This window comes from Macaca mulatta, chromosome 19 (assembly GCF_049350105.2).
Source record: "Macaca mulatta isolate MMU2019108-1 chromosome 19, T2T-MMU8v2.0, whole genome shotgun sequence".
Lineage (NCBI taxonomy): Eukaryota > Metazoa > Chordata > Mammalia > Primates > Cercopithecidae > Macaca > Macaca mulatta.
In genome coordinates this window covers 63277442-63295484 of record NC_133424.1, presented here as the reverse complement: position 1 = coordinate 63295484, position 18043 = coordinate 63277442, and the positions used below count along the sequence as shown (strand labels likewise).

The following is an 18043-nucleotide window of genomic DNA, read 5'->3' as shown; positions in this document are numbered from 1 at the left end:
GATGCAGTGGCCCAGGGTGACTGGCGCAAGAGAACGCTGGACCCACAACCTTTAGTCCTTCCCCGGTATGTCTCTCTGGCTCCACTAGGTGGCGGTATTGCACAGTGGTAGGCGCACTTGCTCCGAGCTTGGGGACTGCAGAGCCCAGCGCTCTCACCTGTCCCCTCAGTTTTCTGCAAACAACCCCGGAGCTTCTCTGTGACTCTTTCTTTAAATCTATAAAGAATCTATAAAAAATAAACTTTCTAAAAGACCCGAGACCTGTCTCATAGTTTCAGGATTCACAAGTTCTCTGGACCGTATTTTCTCGCTCCTTGAGTGTGTGCTGAGCTCAAGGTGGACACAATAGGAATCTTCCAAAGTGTTGCTGAGGTTTTTAATCTCTTTGGAACTACATACGAATCTCCTATGCTTGGGTTTGCATCACGTGTTGTTAAATATCATTTCAGATATTTGCAGAATAATATTAATAATGACAATGAAAGCTAATGCTTCTGAAGCACTTCCTTTGCACCTGGCAGAGTTAATAGTTCCTACCTCATAGGATGTTGAGGAGATTAAATGAATTCACATGTATAAAGAGTCCAGAGTAATGCCTGGCACAAGATAAGAGTACGTTACAAGAGTGGCTGTGATGATGATGACGTTGATGATCGGGGGATGATGGATGACTCCTTTTGTTGCGGTGTTTTGTTATTTGTGACTTTCTTTCCCTCTGATCTCCTTATATCCATGTTTCTGTGTATCCCTGCCTCCACTTTTTTCTCCACCGAGGTCACAAACTCAGCCACCACCTGGGGCCAGGCAGGAAGTATAAATGAGGGAAGCTGACTGTGTGTGGGCCTAGGAAAACCGCAGGGTGCCCCCGGGGTGGCCACTCAGCACCTGCTGATGCTGGCTTATGGCCACATGGGAATGCAGGCGTGATGTTGACTGATACTGTGGCCTTTTCCAGAGAAACTTGCAATCTCCTGACCTTTTAATGCTCGTAATCCATTCAAACAAACAAACAAGCAAACAAAAAAGTCCAAATTCTACGAGACAGGCCAGATGTGTCTGCAGCCTGCACGTTGTTCAAGAACCCTCTATGGGTGGCCAGGGCAGAGATCCTAAGAAACTGCTATGAATTTCACTCTGTAACCAGAGGAGCCAGGAAGCAGTTCATGAAAGTTTCCTTTTATGAAACAGAAATGAGAAGGCTCTTTCCTCTCCTTTCAGAAAGAAACCACAGCTTTCCTCTTTGAGAAGGAAATCTGCTTTTAATCAGCAATTATGCAGCTGAATTTGTCAAGCTAGGAGAATGGAGTCCAGACTCAGTTTTGAAATGAGTTTTGAAAGAAAAATAAATCTTGGGGCCCCCAAAATGACTAAGCTAAAGGGAAAAGTCCAACTGGGAACTGCTTAGAGCCAGCCAGATTCCCATTCTATTCAAATCCACTCTCTACTCACTGAGATAAATGCTTATCTGGCCGGGGTGCGGTAGCTCACGCCTGTAATCCCAGCACTTTGGGAGGCCGAGGCAGGCGGATCATGAGGTCAGGAGATCGAGACCATCCTGGCTAACATGGTGAAACCCTGTCTCTACTAAAAATACAAAAAAAATTAGCTGGGCGTGGTGGCAGGCGCCTGTAGTCCCAGCTACTCGGGAGGCTGAGGCAGGAGAATCGATTGAACCCGGGAGGTGGAGGTTGCCATGAGCCGAGATCACGCCACTGCACTCCAGCCTGGGTGACAGAGCAAGTTTCCGTCTCAAATAATAATAATAATTAATAAATGCATATCTGATTGCCTCCTTTGGAGAGGCTAATCAGAAACTCAAAAGAGCCGGGCGCGGTGGCTCAAGCCTGTAATCCCAGCACTTTGGGAGGCCGAGACAGGCGGATCACGAGGTCAGGAGATCGAGACCATCCTGGCTAACACAGTGAAACCCCGTCTCTACTAAAAATACAAAAAAAAATTAGCCGGGCAAGGTGGCGGGCGCCTGTAGTCCCAGCTACTCGGAGGCTGAGGCGGGAGAATGGCGTGAACCCGGGAGGCGGAGCTTCAGTGAGCAGAGATCGCGCCACTGCACTCCAGCCTGGGAGACACAGCGAGACTCCGTCTCAAAAAAAAAAAAAGAAACTCAAAAGAATGCAACCGTTTGTCTCTTATCTACCTTTGACCTGGAAGCCCCCTCCCCACTCGAGGTGTCCCACCTTTCCAGACCAAACCGATGTTCATTTTACATATGTTGATTGATGTCTCATGTCTTCCTAAAATGTACAAAACCAAATTGTGCTCTGCTGACCTTGGGAACACGTCGTCAGAACCTCCTGAGGCTGTGTCATGGGCGCACGTCATCAACCTTGCCAAAATGAACTTTCTAAAAAATCCGAGACCTGTCTCATCGTTTCAGGATTCACAAGTTCTCTGGACTGTATTTTCTCACTGCTTGAGTTCGTGCTGAGCTCAAGGTGGAGACAATAAGAATCTTCCAAAGTGTTGCTGAGATGTTTAATCTATTTGGAACTACATACGAATCTCCTGTGCTTGGGTTTGCATCACGTGTTGTTAAATATCACTTCAGATATTTGCAGAATAATATTAGTAATGACAATGAAAGCTAATGCTTCTGAAGCACTTCCTTTGCACCTGGCAGAGTTCTAACTGCCTTGTATGTACTAATTCATTTAATCCTTCTAACATTCTATGAGACAAGTACTGTAACTATCCCCATTTCACAGATGAGAAATTGAGGCACACAGACAGTACAATTTGCCTAAGGCTGCCCGGCTCGTGAATGGCAGAGCAGAGATTTGAACTATGACGGTGTGCCTTCCAGAGTCTGTCTCCTAATCAGTGTAAAACACAATGCCGGTTTCAAAACGGTTTCTGTTACTGTAAATAAGTTGTTCATTAAGAGCATGAATTTCTCTGTCCTTGGAATATTTGTCCTCAGTAAATGGTTTTGTTTTGTTTTGTTTTGTTTTTTGAGACAGAGTCTCACTCTGTTGCCCAGGCTAGAGTGCAGTGGCATGATCTCGGCTCACTGCAAGCTCCACCTCCTGGGTTCACGTCATTCTCCTGCCTCAGCCTCCCAAGTAGCTGGGACTACAGGTGCCCGCCACCACACCCAACTAATTTTTTGTATTTTTAGTAGAGATGGGGTTTCACCATGTCAGCCAGGCTGGTCTCGATCTCCTGACCTCGTGATCTGCCCGACTCGGCTTCCCAAAGTGCTGGGATTACAGGCGTGAGCCACCGTGCCTGACCAGTCCTCAGTGAATGTTTACTGATCAACTACTATGTGCCAGGCATCGTCCTTGGCATTGGGGATACAATGGTGACCTTGAGAGGGTCATGTTTTGTTCCTCATGGAGCTTATGGTCTAGGAGAGGCAGGCACAATAAACGAGCAAATCACTGAATATGCCGCAATTTTTGAGTACACAGAATAATGCCCCCTCTCCAAGGATGTCCATGTCCCAATCCCCAGAACCCGTGCATACGTGACCTCACGTGGCAGAAGAGACTTTGCAGATGTGATTAAGTGGAGGATCTGGAGATGGAGAGATGATCCTGGGTTACCTGAGGGGGCTCCAGGTGATCACAAAGATCACCTTGATCACCCATACGAGGGAGACAGAAGAGTCAGTCAGAGAAGGAGGGTGAGTACATGAAGCAGAGGTCAGGATGATGCATGTGACCATTGGCTTTGAAGATGGAGGATGTGGCCGCCAGCCAAGGCATGCAGGTGACATCTTAAAGCTGGAAACAAGGGGGAAACAGAGCCTCCTCTGAAGCTTCCAGAAGGAATCAGTTCTACTGACACTTTGACTTTAGCCCACTTTAGACACTTTGGACTTATGACCTCTGGAATTGTAAGAGAACGCATCTCTTTTGTTTTAAGCCACTAAGTGTGTGATAATTACTACAGCAGCAATGGGAAATGAATACAGACTTATATACTTGATAACAACAAAATCAGGGTAAAAAGGCGGAGCCATTCTAGACAGGGGGTCAGGAGGGAACATTTAAGAAGAAACCTGGACCAGGTGCAGTGCTTCACGCCTGTAATCCCAGCACTTTGGGAGGCTGAGGCAGCCACATCACTTAAGCTCAGGAGTTCAAGACCAACCTAAGCGACTAGTGAGACCCTGTTTCCATAAAAATAAATAAGAATAGGCCGGGCGCGGTGGCTCAAGCCTGTAACCCCAGCACTTTGGGAGGCCGAGACGGGTGGATCACGAGGTCAGGAGATCGAGACCATCCTGGCTAATACGGTGAAACCCCGTCTCTACTAAAAAATACAAAAAACTAGCCGGGCGAGGTGGCGGGCACCTGTAGTCCCAGCTACTCGGGAGGCTGAGGCAGGAGAATGGCGTAAACCCGGGAGGCGGAGCTTGCAGTGAGCTGAGATCCGGCCACTGCACTCCAGCCTGGGCGACAGAGCGAGACTCCGTCTCAAAAAAATAAATAAATAAATAAATAAATAAGAATAATAAAAAATAAATTAATTAAAAAGGAAAAAGAAACAGGTAAAATTAATCGTAGTAACATATTAAACTTGATATATCCAAACTTGTCATTTCCACGTCGCCAATGTAAAAAAATCAGTAAGAGAATTTACATTATTTATTCCACACCAGTTCTTCGAAATCCAGGGTATATATTTACGCACACAGCACACCGCAATTTGGATGCTAAGTTTTTTCAGAAATATTTGATCTGCATTCAGAGCCCAGAAAGTTTAGAGTTGAAAAAGATGATTCGCGCACCCAGGTTGTTCCAAACGTACTTAGTTAAAACTCTCCCAGTAACTGCAACAAGTGTCGGTGTTTACATTTAAATTAATTAAAACTAAATAAGGCCAGGCACGGTGGCTCATGCCTGTAATCCCAGCACTGTGGGAGGCCAAGGTGGGCAGATCATTTGAGGTCAGGAGTTCGAGATCAGCCTGGCCAATATGGCGAAACCCTGTCTCTACTAAAAGTTAGCCGGGCGTGGTTGGTGTGTGCCTGTATTCCCAGCTACTCGGGAGGCTGAGGTAGGAGAATCTCTTGAATCCAGCAGGTGGAGGTTGCAGTGAGCCAAGATTACACCACTGCACTCTAACCTGGGCGACAGAGGAAGACTCCATCTCAAAAAAAAAAAAAAAAAAAAACCTCAATAAAATTTAAAAGCCAGTCCTTTGACTACACCTGCCCACTATGGCCTGCACAATCAGATCTTAATTTATTTCAGTCTGCTCCAGGTCCACTGCCCCGTCCCCACCTGCCTGGCAAGAAATGTCACAGCTACTTTGGGATCCCACCATCCTCCATCCTCCATAGAGTGACGTCTGATGACTCAGCTTGGTTGGTGCTAGAAAGATGGGGGATGCCTAGGCCTTTGGTCAATGAGGTCACTATAATAACTTCTGCTCCTTTGGCTTTTGTGGGGTTTTGGGGCAATTTTTTTTTTTCTTGTGAGTGTGTATGTGAGACAGAGTCTCACTCTGTCGCCAGGCTGGAGTGCAGTGGCACGATCTCGGCTCACTGCAATCTCCACCTCCCAGGTTCAAGTGATTCCCCTGCCTCAGCCTCCCAAGTAGCTGAGATTACAGGTGTGCGCCACCACGCCCGGCTAATTTTTTGTGTTTTTAATAGAGACAGGGTTTTGACATGTTGACCAGGCTGGTCTCAAACTCCTGACCTCAGGTGATCCGTCTGCCTCGGCCTCCCAAAGTGCTGGGGTTACAGGCGTGAACCACCACGCCCAGCCTTGTTTGTCTGTTTTTGGTCTCACAGGCTGGAGTGTAGTGGTGTGATCTTGGCTCACTGCAGCCTTGAACTCCTAGGCTCAAGTGATCCCCCTCCTGGCTTAGCCTCTCGAGTTGCTGGTACTACAGGTGTGTCATGCTATGCCTGGCTAATTTTTTTTTATTCTTAGTAGTGACGGGGTCTTGCTATGTTGCCTAGGCTAGCCTTGAACTCCTGAGCTCAAGTGATCCGTCTGCTTCAGCCTCCCAAAGTGCTGGGATTACCGGCGTGAACCACTATGCCCAGCCCTCCTTTACTATTTACTGGGGTTCTTCTACTCGCTGCTGCAGAGAGGCTGGGAGATGCTCCCCAGAGTGGTCCCCCCAGCCCACAGCCATCCTCCCATCTTGCTGGCAAACAGGCTGTGTTCTCTCTGTCTTCCCGCACCTCCCTCACGCTGGAGTGAGCTCCATCTCTCCTTCTCCCAAAGTCCCTCTCTCCATCCTCCCCACTTCTGGAGGGAACCCCAGGATTGCACCACTCAGTCCCAACCTCTCTCTTCCGAAACAGGAGGAGGAAAAGGAGTCACTCACACCAGGACCTGTGAGTTCTCTTCCTACTGAATGTCCCATTGTCCATACTAAGGAAAGAAAAGAGTTTTCTTGTGTAATATAATCTACCCCAAGGTAGCCTTATGTTATTGAATAAAAGGCAAGGATGGGCCGGGCGTGGTGGCGTGTGCCTGTAATCCCCACTATTTGGGAGGTTGAGGCAGGGGAATTGCTTGAAGCAAGGAGGTGGAGGTTGCAGTGAGCCGAGGTCACGCCACTGCACTCCAGCCTGGGCGACAGAGCGAGACTCCATCTCAAAAAAAAAAAAAAAAAAAAAAAAAAAAAAAAAAAAGCAAGGGTGATGCCTTCCTTCCACCCTTGAGGTTTGTTCAGATCCAGCCTACAGGAGTTCCCTGAGGTTACCGAGGAAAACTCAGGGGTCAGGTCCCTAAGGGCTGCACTGGGCACCCCAGCAGAGACGGCCAGGGCTGCCTTGGGGCCTTAGTGCAGCAACTCCACTGCAGCCAGAGATTCATGCCTCTTCTGGCTCAGCCAGCCCTCAGGGGGGATGGGAGGCAGAAGGGGCTTGTTCTTCCAGTTACACAGTAAGAGTGGGCTCTCTGGGAGGGCCGGTGGCCCCGTCTGCTGCCGCATTCCCTCCCCTCCCCAGCAATTCTCCCTGGCTTCTCTGGCTGAGACTGCATCTCATCTGCAGGTGGGGGTGAACTCAGATGACTCAGGTGACAAACAGTGGGCCAGGGTGGGCCCCCATGACCTGTGTATCTTCAGGAAGGCACACCTGTCCTTCAGCTTCAGCTTCGGTTTCCTGACTTACAGAGAGAGGTGGCATACAGAGAGTTCAAGATATGGGCTCTGGGATCAGGCAGCCCAGGTACATGGCTGCTTTGCTGTGTGACCTCCAATAAGTAGCTTGACTTCTCTGTGCCTTCATTTCCTCTTTCATCACATTGGGAATAAAGATGAGTACTTCAGGGAGTTATGAAAATTAAAACGAGTTAACTTGTATAAAACTATTACCATGACAACTAGAAGAGAGGTGATATATAAATGTTAGATATTTTATCATTATTATTATTATTTGTTTGTTTGTTTTCTGAGCTGGAGTGTCACTCTTGTTGCCTAGGCTGGAGTGCAATGGCACGATCTCCGCTCACTGCAACCTCTGCTTCCCAGGTTCAATTAACTCTCCTGCCTCAGCCTCCAAAGTAGCTGGGATTACAGGCACCCACCACCACACCCACGTAATTTTCGTATTTTTAGTAGAGATGGGGTTTTGCCATGTTGGCCAGGCTGGTCTCAAACTCCTGATCTCAGGTGATCCACCCACCTCGACCTCCCAAAGTGCTGGGATTGCAGGCGAGAGCCACTGCGCCCGTCCCGATATTTTATTATTTTTAAAATGATTATTATTCCTAGTTCCTGAAATGTCTCTCTTTCAGTGTCTTCCTCTCTTTTTGGCCACATCTCTCAATGTGTTCCCAGCTCTCTCCTATTCTCCATCTACCTGCCTCTGTCGGTTCTTCTCTTTTGGCCTCAGTCTTTCTGTGACTGAGGTAAACTACTTACCCCTCTGTGCCTCAGTTTCCTCATCCGTCAAACAAAGCTCATAGCAGCATCTACTTATATTTTTTTGAGGAATACATGTGTTATTGCATTTAAAATACTTAAAAGAGGGCCAGACATATGGTAAGTCCTTGACCTCCTTACAATTAATTTAACATATTCTAAAGGTTAATTAATAGTAAGCTACCATTATTGTCTGTTGTTATTTTCTGTCTCTATATCAGCCTCTGTCTCTTCCTCTCCCGTCTGTCTGTCTGTCTTTTTATCTCCCTTTATCCATCCACTCAACACATCTGCAGTTAACAGCTCTCATCAGTGAACACAGCAGACACCAGCCCTGTCCCCAAGGGGCTCCCACACTAGTGAAAGAAACAGCTACTAGAAAAACAAAACACACAAGCTGGGTGTGGTGGCTCTCACCTGTAATCCCAGCACTTTGGGAGGCCAAGGTGGGCGGATCACCTGAAGTCAGGCGTTTGAGACCAGCCTGGCCAACATGGTGAAATCCCATCTCTACTGAAAACAGAGAAATTAGCCAGACTTGGCGGCGGGCACCTAAAATCCCAGTTACTCAGGAGGCTGAGGCAGGAGAATTGCTTGAACCCAGGGTGTGGAGGTTGCAGTGAGCTGAGATCGCACGCACCACTGTATTCCAGCCTGGGTAACACAGTGAGACTCCATCTCAAACAAACAAACAAACAAACAAGAAAAAGAAACACACAATGATACATGTATACGTTGTACCAAATGCTGTAAAGGAGCGTGTAGGATGCTATAAGATGAAAAAACAAACAGGGGAGTGAAGACCCTGAATCAGACTGGGGAAGGGCTCAGGGAAGGCCTCTGAAGAAATAACATTTGAGTTGAGACAGAATGAAGACAGCGAAGGGAAAAGTGTTGGAAGCGCATGGAAAACAAAGACGGAGCGACATGAGAGAAGACAGGTGGAAAGGGGAGACAGAAAGTTGGACGGAGACACAGGTGCAGAGCCACAGACAGACAGACAGACAGAGACAGCCGAGGAGAGACAGAGATGGGAGGAGAGAGAGACACAGAGAAAGATGGACAGAGACGCAGGTGTGGAGCCACAGACAGAGAGAGAAGGCGAGGTGAGACAGAGACAGGAGGAAAGAGAGACACACAGGGGCGGAGGGTCACAGACAGAGGTCGGAGGGTCACAGACAGAGGTCGGAGGGTCACAGACAGAGGTCAGAGGGTCACAGACAGAGAGAGAAGGCGAGGTGAGACAGAGACAGGAGGAAAGAGAGACACACAGGGGCGGAGGGTCACAGACAGAGGTCGGAGTCACAGACAGAGGTCGGAGGGTCACAGACAGAGGTCAGAGGGAGAGCAAGAGAGGCGGGGTCAGAGAGAGAAAGGGACAAGGACAGGGGAAAAGAGAGACAGAGACCTGCCAGAGCTTCCTATTCTGTGGCCCCAGCCTATGTCCTGTCCTGCCCAGAGTTATTTGGGGGTGCACAGGCCCAGGACAGAGTTGGGGGAGGGTCTCACTTGGGAAGTTTCCAGCCTGGCAGGTGAGAGAAACAGAGACAAGGTGGGGAGAGAGACAGAGATGGGACCAGAGAGACAGAAGAAAAGAGAGCCAGAGAGAAAGAGAGACAGAGACACGCGGTGGGGTGTGGGGGAAAGAAGGAAAGAAGGAGAAAGAATGGATGTTAGAGAGACAGAGACGAGACCTAGGAGAGACGGAGAGACACAGAGACATTTCTGTCTCATCGCGGTCATCTGCGGGCACCGCCCCTCACTCGTGCCGGCGCTGCGGTCTACACCCACCCACTCCTTGGGTGATCTCATCCGGCCTCGTGGCTGTAAACGCCACCTCTCCCCTAATGAGTCCCCACTGTTTCTCGGCAGTCCTGACCTCGGTCTGCCCCTCCGCGCACCCTCCGCGGTCTACCGCACCCTCGCGCGCCCTACCCCCGTCCCGCACCTGTGCGTCTCCGCAAGATCCGCAGAGCGCAAGCCAAGGGACCAAGCCTCCACGCCGTCCTTGGCTCCTCTGCTCCTGACCCCCCACTTTTCATCCATCGGGCAGTAACTTGACTCCACATGCAGAGGGGACCCCGCGTCCATTCACCTCTCTTCTCCCTTGGCCGGGTCGCCTCCCACCTGGGCCGTTGCCACCGCCCCCCGCCCCACCCCCACCATCACTCTCCACCCTGGAAGTTTTTAAAAAGTAAATAAGATGATGTCACTCCATCCTCGTGCTTAAAATCCATTGCACTTAAGTAAAACCCAAACTCCTTAACCCTGGTACGTAAACAGGGCCACAGACAGAGAGACAGACAAGGAGACAGAGGCCTGCAGGCCGACTGGGTTCCTGGTCTGCCCTCCTGCCCGCCCCGCCCTCCTCTGGCTGGAGTCAAGTTCTTCCCTGCACCCCACAACCTCCCCTGCTGCGTGGACCCTCCTCCTCCTCTCCACTGGGTTCTCAGCTTAAATGTTCCCCTTCTCTGAGACTCCCCAACACAGCACAAAGACTCACCACCTCATATGCTGGTCTGCAGTTTTCCTTTATTATCTGTGCCCCCCGGTAGGACGCGATCCCCAGTGATGAGGGCTTTGATGGTTCCTCCTGTGGCCCCAGCACCTGCCGCAGAACTGGGAGTGTGGTAGGCGCTCAGCTGCTTTTCACTGAGCGAGGCTTTTTACTTCTCCCACTCACCGCAAGCCTACGATGCACCTGGCGCCCTGTGCCTTTCTCTGAATGACCTCTCTGAATCCACCTGGGAAATGGGGCATAATGGTCACTCTAGTTTTATGGTTGGAAAACAGGCTCACAGGGGTGCAGTCACTTGCCCAAGGTTCCAAAAATAGTGTGTGATGTAAGCTGGATTCGAACCCGGGGTAATTTGCTGGAGAAGCACAGCAAGAGAGGAGGGATAAAGGAGGGGAGAGAGAGATTTAATTTAGAAAGAGAAAGAACACGAGAGAGAATGGGAAAGAATGAGAGGAAATGAAAGAAAACACGAGAGAGAATGAGAGAAAGAAATAAGAGAAAGAGACAATGAGAGATACAGGTGAGAGAGAAGTATCTCATGAGAGAGAATAAGAACATGAAAAGTGATAGAACAAGAGAGAGAAAGAAAAGGGAGAGTGGAGTCTAGGATCTGGGGAGGGGTCTCCTCTCTGGGCCCCGGGCCCCTGGCGCCTGCCGCCAGCCCCACCTGGGCCCCCAACCACTGCCTGGTCAGAGTTGAGGCAGCCTGAGAGAGTTGAGCTGGAAGCTCACAGCACCTGACCCCTGGAATGCATCCCCTGGGGGGCAGGCCAGCCCAGACAGAGGACGCTTATAAGCCCCAAGGAGGCCCCTGCGGGAGGCAGCAGGCTGGAGCTCAGCCCAGCAGCGGAATCCAGGAGCCCAGAGGTGGCCAGGTAAGAGGCCTGGTGGTTCCCCACTAAAAGCCTGCAGTCTTCGTGATCCGAGTCTCCCTCCAGCTCCATGTCGCTGGATTCTCAGCCTCTGTGCCTCCTATCTCCACATCTCTCCAGATAGATCCCTCACTGTCTCTAGTTAGGAGTCTATCTCTTTCTCTCTCTCTCTCTCTCTCTCTGGGTATCCCTTAGCCTCTCTGTCTCTCTGAATCTATATCTCCGTGTCTAACTCTCAGACTGTCTGTCTCTCCAGCTCTGATTCTCTGTGTGTCTTCCCTCTGTGCTTGTTCGTGGATGGCTGGACACCATCTCTCCCCACTCGTAGACAGCTAGATGCTCTCTCTAGACTTTCCTTTCTACCTAGTTCTCTGTCTCTCTCTCTTTTCCCATCTCTCTCTCTCTCTTTTTCTCTTTCAGTCTCTAAATCTGTCTCTCTAGGTTCTGGGTCCACGGATGGGAGTGGGGGTAGATGGTCTAGACTCTAGCCTACCTAATAACATCCCAGAGGGAAGAAAGGGAGGGAGAAAGAGAGAGATGGAGAGACTTGGACTGAAGACCCCCAGATAGGGCTAAGTCTCAGTCATCATCCCCAGGTGCTGACGTGATGACCACAGCAGGAAGCCCCTGGGGCTGGCTCCTGGGGTACCTCATCCTCGGCGCCACAGGTATCTGAGTATGCATGTGTGTGTGACTGTGCTTGGGGGCACAGTGTTTGTTGATGTTCGGGCGTGATTCAGCGTCCTCCTGCTCGTGACTGCAAAGCTGGCTGTGAGACGATACCATATGATCCGCCCCCCATGGCTGTCCCCCTGAATTGTGTGTGGCAGTGTGCCTGGGTGTGTGGTTGGACCTGTGAGACACTGACAGTTTGTGCCTCTGAATATCTGGTGGAGTGACAACACTGTCATGATGATGTAGGGACAGGGGAAGCCGAGGGTGCAGGAGATTGTGCTTCCTGGGGACTAATCCATTGCTGGGAATCTGTGCCTACTTCCTGGGTCTTCAGTCCTGAGATCCCCCTCTCCCATCCCCAAGGAACTCACCTCACAGGACTCTATAATGATGTTTTGGTGTGAATGGGCTTGTGGCTGGGTGTGACTGTGAGTAAGGCTGGGAGAGGATAGGACTGACTCGGTGCAGGACTCTGAGCATCAGTCTGTGCAGACAAGTGACCCGATCTTTGCTCCCAGCAATAACTCCACCCCCTGAGCTTTAATCCACGCCAAACGACCCGATCCTACTGCTATGAGCCTAGACTCCCCTGCTGAACCCCTGACAGTGGCTTTGCACCGCGATGGCACCAGTATCACCTCCAGAGCCCACCCCAGAGCCCTGACTCTGCCCCAGGAGCCCTGACTGCGGCCCAGGAGCCCTGATCCCACGTTCTGAGACTGCCCCTATCCATAACCCGGCTCTTGAAGCCTTGAGGGCGCCCCTGCGCTGTAACCCCAACCCTAGGAGCACTAATCCCGACTTCTCAGCCCACCCCCATGTCCTGACTCCCCTCCCAGAAGCCCTGACTACCCTGAAACCCTGACCAGGCTCCCGCACCGTGATCACCGCCCCTGGGAGCCCTAGGCCAATACCCTGGACCAGCCCTTGAAGCTCTGATCATGCCCCCTGCACCATAACCCCACCCCCAGAAGCCCTGGGTCCGCCCCCTGGGCTCATCCCCAGCCCTGACTCGGCCCGCAAGAGTCCTGACTGCTCCTGAAGCCCTGACCGCGCCCCTGCTCAGTAACCCCACCCCCAAAAGCCCTGGGCCCACCTCCTGAGCCCGCTCCCAGCCCTGACTCCACCCCGAGGAGCCCTGACTGCTCCTGAACCTCTGACCACGCCCCTGCTCGGTAAGCCCACCCCCAGGAGTCCTGGGCCCGCCTCCTAGGCCCGTCCCCAGCCCTGACTCCGCCCTCAGGATCGCTAGTCTCTGGTAGCAGCAGTCGAATCATAAACGGCGAGGACTGCATCCCGCACTCGCAGCCCTGGCAGGCGGCACTGATCATGGAAAACGAATTGTTCTGCTCGGGCGTCCTGGTGCATCCGCAGTGGGTGCTGTCAGCCGCACACTGTTTCCAGAAGTGAGTGCAGAGGTAGGGCGAGTGGGCAGGGCCTGGGTCCGGGGGCAGGGCCTGGATGTTACTTTGGCTGAAGGCGGGGGCCTATCAGGTTCATCCTGGGGTGCTCCGGGGGAAACAGCGGTGAAGGCTCTGGGAGGAGGACGGAATTAGCCTGGATCCGGGGAGCCCAGAGGGAAGGGCTGGGAGGCGGGAACCTTGCTTTGGAAGGACTCAGAGAGCCCTGGGTTGAAATCTCAGCCCAGTGCTGAGTCTCTAGTGAACTAAGGCAAGTTCCTGTCCCTGAATTTCTGTGAATGAGGATCTGAGACCATGGTTAAGTAGCCCTTAGGGTGTTTAGCGAAGAGGGTGGGGTTGGGTTTAGGGAATGGGGATGTGAACGGGGTTGAAGATGAGAATGGAGATAAGGATACAGTTGCCACAAAACTGACCTGCCGTCCGTGGCCCTCAGGTCCTACACCATCGGGCTGGGCCTGCACAGTCTTGAGGCCGACCAAGAGCCAGGCAGCCGGATGGTGGAGGCCAGCTACTCGGTGCAGCACCCAGAGTACAACAGACCCTTGCTCGCCAACGACCTCATGCTCATCAAGTTGGACGAATCTGTGTCCGAGTCTGCCACCATCCGGAACATCAGCCTTGCTTCGCGGTGCCCTACCGCGGGGGACTCTTGCCTCGTTTCTGGCTGGGGTCTGCTGGCGAACGGTGAGCTCGGGGGTGTGTGTCTGCCTTCTTCGAGGGGTCCTCTGCCCAGTCGCGGGGGCTGATCCAGAGCTCTGCGTCCCAGGCAGAACGCCCACCGTGCTGCAGTGCGTGAACTTGTCGGTGGTGTCTGAGGAGGTCTGCAGTGAGCTCTATGACCCGCTGTACCACCCCAGCATGTTCTGCGCCGGTGGAGGGCAAGACCGGAAGGACTCCTGCTACGTGAGAGACGGGAAAGGGGAGGGCAGGCGACTCAGGGAAGGGTGCAGAAGCGGGAGACAGAGATACACACGGCTGCATGGAGAGATGCAGAGATGGAGAGACACACAGGGAGACAGTGACAACTGGAGAGAGAAACTGGGAGAAACAGAGAAATAAACATAGGAATAAAGAGAAGCAAAGGAAGAGAAAAACAGAAATAGACACACGGGGAGGCAGAAACACACACACATAGAAATGCGATTGACCGCCCAACAGCATGGGGTCTGGGGGCGCTGACGTCCACCCAACAGAAAATCCTTGTATAACTTTTGACTCCCCAAAAATGTGACTAGAAATAGCCTACTGAAGGCCGGGCGCGGTGGCTCACGCCTGTAATCCCAGCACTTTGGGGGGCCGAGGTGGGCAGATCACGAGGTCAGGAGATCAAGACCATCCTGGCTAACACGGTGAAACCCCATCTCTACTAAAAATGCAAAAAATTAACCAGGCGTGGTGGCGGGTGCCTGTAGTCCCAGCTACTCCAGAGGCTGAGGCAGGAGAATGGCGTGAACCCGGGAGGCAGAGCTTGCAGTGAGCCAAGATCCCGCCACTGCACTCCAGCCTGGGTGACAGAGCCAGACTCCATTTCAAAAAAAAAAAAATAGCTTACTGTTGACGGGGAGCCTTACCAATAACATAAATGGTCAATTTATGCGTATGTTTTACGCATTCATGATATACCTTTGTTGGAATTTTTTTATATTTCCAAGCTGCACAGTTCATCTGTGAATTTTTTTAAATCGTTGCAACTCTCCTAAAATGTTTCTAATATATTTATTGAAAAAAATCCAAGTGGACTTGTGCAGTTCAAACCAGAGTTGTTCAAGGGTCAACTGTGTACCCAGAGGCAAACAGTGACACAGACTCACAGAGACGAAACACGAAGAGAAATAGGAAAAATCAAGACTGTACAAAGAAGCTGGGCACGGTGGCTCACGCCTGTAATCCCAGCACTTTGGGAGGCGAGGCGGGCAGATCACTTGAGGGAAGGAGTTCAAGACCAACCTGGCCAACATGGTGATATCCCGTCTCTACTAAAAATACAAAAGTTAGCTGGGTGTGGTGGCAGGCGCCCGTAATTCCAGCTACTTGGGAGGCTGAGGCGGGAGAATCACTTGAATATGGGAGGCAGAGGTTGCAGTGAGTCAAGATCGCACCACTACACTCCAGCCTGGGCAACAGAGTGAGACTGTGTCTCAAAAAAAAAGACTTCACAAAGAGATGCAGAGACACTGAGACAGACAAACAAGCCACGAAGGAGACAAAGAAGGAGAGACAGAAACAGACAGACAACAGCTGGGCGCGGTGGCTCAAGCCTGTAATCCCAGCACTTTGGGAGGCCGAGACGGGTGGATCACGAGGTCAGGAGATCGAGACCATCCTGGCTAACACGGTGAAACCCCGTCTCTACTAAAAAATACAAAAAACTAGCCGGGCGAGGTGGCGGGCGCCTGTAGTCCCAGCTATTCCGGAGGCTGAGGCAGGAGAATGGCGTGAACCCGGGAGGCGGAGCTTGCAGTGAGCTGAGATCCGGCCACTGTACTCCAGCCTGGGCGACAGAGCGAGACTCCGTCTCAAAAAAAAAAAAAAAAAAAAGAAACAGACAGACAACAAGCCCAAGAGAAGCAGCCAGCATTCAGGACATAGGACATCGGGAAGCAGGATTAGATGAGGTCAGGGATCTGGAATGGGACTTCCAACAGATATGTTGCTGGGCTATGTTGTTGTTGATGATGGTTCTGTCTTTGTTTCTCAGTCTCATTTAGTTCCTCTCTGATCCCACATCCATTTCCACCTCTCTGTGTTTCGGATTCTGACTCTCCCTCTCTTCACAACAGGGTGACTCTGGGGGGCCCCTGATCTGCAACGGGTACTTGCAGGGCCTTGTGTCTTTCGGACAAGGCCAGTGTGGCCAAGTTGGCGTGCCAAGCGTCTACACCAACCTCTGCAAATTCACTGAGTGGATAGAGAAAACCGTCCAGGCCAGTTAACTATGGGTACTGGGAACCCATGAAATTGACCCCCAAATACATCCTGCGGAAGAAATTCAGGAATCTCTGTTCCCAGCCCCTCCTCCCTCAGGCCCAGGAGTCCAGGCCACCAGCCCCTCCTCCCTCAGACCCAGGGATCCAGGCCACCAGCCCCTCCTCCCTCAGACCCAGGAGTCCAAGGCACCAGCCCCTCCTCCCTCAGACCCAGGAGTCCAGCCCCTCCTCCCTCAGAGCCAGAAGTCCAGGCCCCCAACCCCTCCTCCTTTAGACCCAGGAGTCCAGCCCCTTATCCCTCAGACCCAGTGCTCCAGACCCCCAACCCCTCCTCCCTCAGACTCAGAGGTCCAGGCACCCAACCCCTCCTTCCCCAGACCCAGAGGTCCAGGCTCCAGGCCCTCCTCCCTCAGACCCAGCCTTCCAAAGCCACCTAGACTCTCCCTGTACACAGTGCCCCCTTGTGGCAAGATGTTGACCCAACCTTACCAGTGTTAGAGTTGGTTTTTCATTTTTTGTCCCTTTCCCCAGATCCAGAAATAAAGTCTAAGAGAAGCGCAGGTTCTGTTTGTAGTGTCCTCCTTGCTTCGCCTTCCATTCAAGAGATTCCAGCAAATGGCTTTTCCTCCATGGGTCTCAGTTTCCCTATCTGGGAAATGGGAGCTTTGACCAGGAGGGCCACAGGGTTTCAGAGGGAGGGGCCATTCCCTGGGTAGTTAAGAGAAACCAGTGCCATGGCTGTTGTCCAGTTTCTGAAAAGTCAAGTCAGCAAATGGTAACTGTAGAGATTTTCTTGCTTAGTTTAACGATTCAGCTTCAGTTGATCTATATTTGTTTTTGTCTTCTTAACTGCATTTCAAGAATTTTTAACTTGCATCTGTCTCAGGACTTGGCTGCTGCAGCTGGAGGCTGGTGGGAAGAATCGTGGAGAGGGTTACTGTGAGTGACAGCTACAGAGACCAAGGAGCAGAAAGAGGGGAGGTTGAGGGCCAGAATGGGGCAACTGAGGGGCAAGGAGATGGGAGACTGGATAAGTATATAGATAACTTGAACAATACAATTAACACATTCTATTTAATGGTCAGATATGGAAAGTTGCACCCAGTACCTGAAAAATATAGAATCATTTCAAAAGACATACAGCTACCAGAATGGCTAAAATTGAAAAGAATAACAGCATCAAGTCTCGGTTATATCTACAGCAGCTGTAACTCTCCTACAATGCTGGGGGTAGGGGGTAAAGTGGTACAACCACTTTGGAAAACAACTTGGTAAATTCTTAGAAAGATAGGCATACATCCACATGATCGCTAGCAATTCTACTCATAGTATTTATGTAATAGCCATAAAAAGACTTCCCTAAGAAGAATGTTTATAGTAGTTTTATTCATAATAATGAAATTGGAAATGAAGCAAGTGTCTATCAGTAAGTGAGTGGATAAGCAAACTGTGATATATCCATACCATGGATTGCTACTCTGCACCAAAAAGAAATAAACTATTGATATAAGCAACAACATACATGTATCTCAAAATCATTATTCTGGCTGAGCGCGGTGGCTCAAGCCTGTAATCCCAGCACTTCGGGAGGCCAAGACGGGCGGATCACAAGGTCAGGAGATCGAGACCATCCTGGCTAACATGGTGAAACCCCGTCTCTACTAAAAAATACAAAACAACTAACCGGGCGAGGTGGTGGGCACCTGTAGTCCCAGCTACTCGGGAGGCTGAGGCAGGAGAATGGCGTAAACCCGGAGGCGGAGCTTGCAGTGA

The 18043-nt window shown here is 51.0% G+C and overlaps 1 protein-coding gene across 2 annotated transcripts; it reads left to right on the top strand.

Annotated features, from left to right (window-relative positions):
* The first annotated feature begins 11854 nt into the window (after window positions 1-11854).
* KLK4 (kallikrein related peptidase 4) lies at window positions 11855-17768 on the top strand. Of its 2 annotated transcripts, XM_028839832.2 has the most exons (5): window positions 11855-11915; window positions 13166-13328; window positions 13777-14027; window positions 14110-14246; window positions 16124-17768. In XM_028839832.2, exons 1-5 carry the CDS (start codon window positions 11855-11857, stop codon window positions 16274-16276), a joined length of 765 nt encoding a protein of 254 aa, XP_028695665.2. In that variant the 3' UTR covers window positions 16277-17768. The 2 variants fall into 2 exon arrangements, with proteins under 2 accessions (XP_028695665.2, XP_028695666.1); XM_028839833.2 differs by lacking the exon at window positions 11855-11915 and having other exon boundaries at window positions 13172-13340.
* Window positions 17769-18043: the final 275 nt, after the last annotated feature.

Excerpts from the sequence above, each read along its gene's own strand:
- KLK4 (XM_028839832.2), top strand. The coding sequence starts at position 11,855 with ATGACCACAGCAGGAAGCCCCTGGGGCTGGCTCCTGGGGTACCTCATC. Across the intron at positions 13,329-13,776 it reads GCCGCACACTGTTTCCAGAA|GTCCTACACCATCGGGCTGG; the intron begins GTGAGTGCAGAG and ends CGTGGCCCTCAG. Across the intron at positions 14,247-16,123 it reads ACCGGAAGGACTCCTGCTAC|GGTGACTCTGGGGGGCCCCT; the intron begins GTGAGAGACGGG and ends TCTTCACAACAG.